Source organism: Bubalus kerabau, chromosome 1, assembly GCF_029407905.1.
Source record: "Bubalus kerabau isolate K-KA32 ecotype Philippines breed swamp buffalo chromosome 1, PCC_UOA_SB_1v2, whole genome shotgun sequence".
Lineage (NCBI taxonomy): Eukaryota > Metazoa > Chordata > Mammalia > Artiodactyla > Bovidae > Bubalus > Bubalus kerabau.
The window spans coordinates 212,699,541-212,703,808 of record NC_073624.1 but is presented as its reverse complement, the minus strand read 5'-3'; the positions used below and the strand labels follow the sequence as shown (position 1 = coordinate 212,703,808).

Genomic DNA, 4,268 nt, shown 5'->3' with positions numbered 1-4,268 from the left:
TAGAGAAATCTCTGCTTTTATTGGCCAGCAGGTTACTTGAGGGGGATGAAGCGGGAGGAATGGGTGGCCCCGATACCGGGCCGGCCATGCTTCACGGGCTTGTAAGTGATGGAGAACTCGCCTAGGTAGTGGCCGATCATCTCAGGCTGCAGAGGAAGGGTGGGGGATAGTCAGCGGAGGCACGGTGGCAGGGCCCCACCCTCGGGCCCAGCTCATCCCACACGCACCTTGATTTCCACCTGGTTGAAGGTCTTGCCGTTGTAGACGCCAACCATGCTGCCCACCATCTCGGGCAGAATGATCATGTCGCGCAGGTGCGTCTTCACCACCTCGGGCTTCTCCATGGGCGGCGCATCTTTCTTGGCCTTGCGCAGCCGCTTCAGCAGCGAGTGCTGCTTCCTCCGCAGGCCGCGATTCAGCCGCCGTCGCTGGCGCGCGCTGTATAGCTGCATCAGTTGCTCACTGCGGGCGAGGGCACAGAGTGGGCGGTCTGAGCCCCAGCCGAGCCCCACAGCCCACCAGGAACACTCCTGCTTCACGAGGAGCTCCGAGAGCTCCTCACGAGAGCAACGTTCCCCGCCCGGCCAGGGCCCACAGTACCCGCTCCGAACGTTCGCGTGGGAGAGGCTCTCCAGTTCGAGAATCCCTGCTCCGCTATCTACAAACGAGGAAGCCGAGCCGGGAAAACAGGTGACTCGGGGAGTTGCAAAGTCGCGGACACCCTGCTCTGCTCTGCTTGCCTCAAGAACCGAGCAGTGGGGCCACCCTGAGAAGCCCCCGGCCGATGAGGACCCTATGTTGTGCCCCCTAGGAAGCCGGCCCCTCCGCCCCAGACTGCGCATACCTCTAGGAGAAAGGGCGTCCCTGGCGTCACGAGCCTCCCTTCCCATCCGGGGCCCGGGCTTCGCACCCACCCTATCTAGATGTTTCCAGCTCCGGCCAAACCTTAGAGCAAGGGTCGCCAAACTCCTGCCCACGTGCCAAATCCCAGTCGCGGCTGCCCTATCTTGTAAGGCTCGCGGTCTAGAGCGCCCTTTACGTGTCCGAGTGGACGCCAAAACGTCCAAGAGAGACTCGTGGAAAGCCTGTTCAGTTCAATCCTCAAGGACTCCTTTTTATCCGCACGCAGCCCCGCCCTCTCGCCTACACACGGTCTACGGCCGCAGGCCAAGCTGCAGCCCTCAGTCCACCCTGGGGACCCCTCCAGCCGCCAAACCCCTACCCTGCCGCCACTTACTAGGACATGTCCAGTAGCTGGTCGAGGTCTACGCCGCGGTAGGTGAACTTGCGGAAGGTCCGCTTCTTCTTCTGTTCCACTTCCGCCTGCGCGGGCCGGGCCGGGGGTGAGCGGGTCCCCGAGATCCACCCCCAGTCCCCACGGCGAGGTCAATGGGCCCGCGGCTCCCGCCAAAAACCGCGCGGCGCTGCCGGTATGGGAGCCCGTGGGCACGCACCACCTCGCACCCGGTCCAGGGCGGCCCGCGCGGCTACGGGGGCTCGGCTGGGGCAAGCGGGCAGACACAGGCCTTCCCTGCCCCGAGTCATCCTGACAACCAGCAAGCCCGCCCCACACCCCCATATCCGGCAGTTCCAGAGGCCTGCAGGAGAGGGCCGCAGCCTCGCGGCTTGACCTCGGCCTCCGCTGTGGGCCAGAGCTCGGATGGTACCGGATGAACCCGGAACATACAAGGAGGATGTAACACTCACCATCTTGCCGGTTCTTCAGAAAGGATCTTTCGTTCTGCGCCAGCGCAGTTATCGCGGGGTATCAATGCCCCGCCCCCGGCCTGCGCGCGCAGGCGCTTCCGCTTCCGCTTTCCCAACAGAGGACGCGCGCCGTCTGCTGTCCGGCGGTCCGAACTCTGTCTCCGAAGAATAAAAGAGCCCCGCCGCCATGACAAACCTGGACCTCGAATTAAAAAGCAGAGACAAAGATGTGTATAATCACAGCTATGGTTTTTCCAGTAGTCATGTACGGATGTGCGAGTTGGACCATAAAGAAGGCTTACCGCCAGAGAATTGATGCTTTCGAATTGTGGTGCTGAAGAACAAACACTCTTGAGAGTCCCTTGAACAGCAAGGAGATCAAACCAGTCAATCCTAAAGAAATCAACCCTGAATTGGAAGGACTGATGCTGAAGCTGAAACTCCAGTACTTTGGCTATCTGATGCGAAGAGCCCACTCCTTGGAAAAGCATCAGGATCCTGGGAAAGATTGCGGGCAGGAGAAGCGGGCAACAGAGGAGGCGATGATTGGATAGTACCACCAACTCAATGGACACGAATTTGAACAAACTCACAAGATAGTGAAGGACAGGGAAGCCAGGCGTGCTGCAGTCTATGGGTTTGCAGAGTCGGACACAATCGAGTGACTGAACAACAGCTGCCCTCCACTGCTGGAACCCCCAGGCTGGAGCTGGCTGCCTAGTATATGGGAGCCCTTCTTCAACTTGGGCACGTGTGACTCATCACTGCCCATTTTGAAAACTCATATTGTTGCTGCATAACCTCTATAATAAAACCCATGTTAAAAAGTGTTTACGGAGTGCCTGTTTGCAGGAGGCGCTGTCTGGGGTTCTGGCTGGCTCCATAGGGAGCACGGTCGAGGCAGACCTGTAAGGGACAAGGTCATACAGATATCTGAGCCAAGAGGGTGGGACACTGGCTTTGCACAGATGGTTAGAAATGGCATCCCTGATAAGGACCTGCAAGCCTTTAACAGACAGAATTATATAAAGTAACAACTGTAACACTGCAGTGTTAGGTTTGCAACACGTAGAGGGGTCAACAATACCAAGAACAGGACAAGAGACAAGAACTATATAGGGGTTCAGTTTAGTCGCTCAGTTGTGTCCGACTCTGTGACCCCATGAACCACAACACGCCAGGCGTACTTTGTCAATATTCAGTGGAACAGTGTCCATCCGAAGGTAATTCTGGTACACTAAGATGTATGTGGTTCCATGATGTCAGCAATTCCACTCCTGGGTACATACCCCGAGAAACTGAAAGCAGGGACTCAGATTTGCACATGCCTGTTCACAGCAGCATGATTGACAAGAGGTGGAAACAACTGGTGCCTATCCATGAATGATGGATAAACAATGTGGTTCGTTCACAGTGAAATATTATCCAGCCTTGAAAAGGAAGGATATTTTGACACCTGCTACAACATGGATGGACCTGGAAGGTATCAGTGTGAGAACCTGAACACAGGACAAATACTGCACTACTTCACTCAGAAGAGGTCCCTAGAGGACTCAGACCCATAGACAGAAGGTAGATCGTGGGGGGCTGGGGCTGGAGGAGGGTGAGTGAGATTTCAGTTTGGGAAGATGAGGAAGTTCTAGAGATTATGGTGGGGATGGCTGCACAACGTAACTGGGTGCTTAATGCCACCGAGCTGTGTGTACTTAGAAATGGTTAAAAATGACCAATCTTAAATTTTGTCACAATAAAAAGCAACCAAACAGGTGCATATGGTACTCTAAAAACCTCAAAAACTACAATGAAAAAAAATCATTGAATTAAAATATTACACTAGAAAATATTCATTTAATGCAAAAGAAAGCAGTAGTCTGAGGACTAAAAGAGATGTGACATGTAGAAGGGACAGGACGAGGGGCATTTTGGGTCTAGGGGAGAAGGTGCCTTTCTCCCTGGCTCTCTGAGCTGGTCTGTTGGTTGGGGTAGGGCTTTCTGGCTATTTGAGTTCATTACATTATCTCCAGTCCAGGACACTGGAGCCATCCAGACATTTTCAAATCACTTTTCCCCTAAAATCTTGCTTGTGATTTTTCCAGTGAAGTGACAGCCCCATCCTTTCACATGGCAGGGGGAACTCTGCAGGTGGGAGCTCGTCCCACCACACCTCCCTGCCCCCAGGTTCTTGGCCCACCACCACGACCTTCAGCTCCATGAGGCTGCACCCAACCAGCCCCGAAATGGGAGTCCCACCACCCCTGCCCACAGCCAACGCCTGGGAAGGTGAGCAGCCTGCCCGAAGCCACAGTGCAGGTGTCACCTCTGCAGGGGTGGAAGGGCCTGGCAAGCCCCACCCAGATCTGTCTTAACTCCTCTTCCTTGGCACCCAGCAAGTGGCCAATGGACCCCAGCACCCAAGGCCCCTCACAGGGGGTCTGCAGCTCTGAGCAGGCCCCCAACCCCAGGCTCCAGTCCCCAAGACTCCCATACCTGCTGAGGAGGGCCCAGCTCCCTGCACAGGAAGGGGCTACTCCCAGCAGAGGGAAAGACGGACACAACGTGGG

At 56.0% G+C, this 4,268-nt stretch overlaps 1 protein-coding gene across 1 annotated transcript; it reads right to left on the bottom strand.

Moving 5' to 3' along the window:
- Positions 1 to 1,841, bottom strand: RPS15 (ribosomal protein S15). Its single transcript, XM_055553293.1, has 4 exons — positions 1,708 to 1,841; positions 1,238 to 1,323; positions 228 to 462; positions 1 to 146 (listed from the first exon to the last, which is right to left on the bottom strand). Exons 1-4 carry the CDS (start codon positions 1,708 to 1,710, stop codon positions 33 to 35), a joined length of 438 nt encoding a protein of 145 aa, XP_055409268.1. The 5' UTR covers positions 1,711 to 1,841; the 3' UTR covers positions 1 to 32.
- Between the last annotated feature and the right edge of the window lie 2,427 nt (positions 1,842 to 4,268).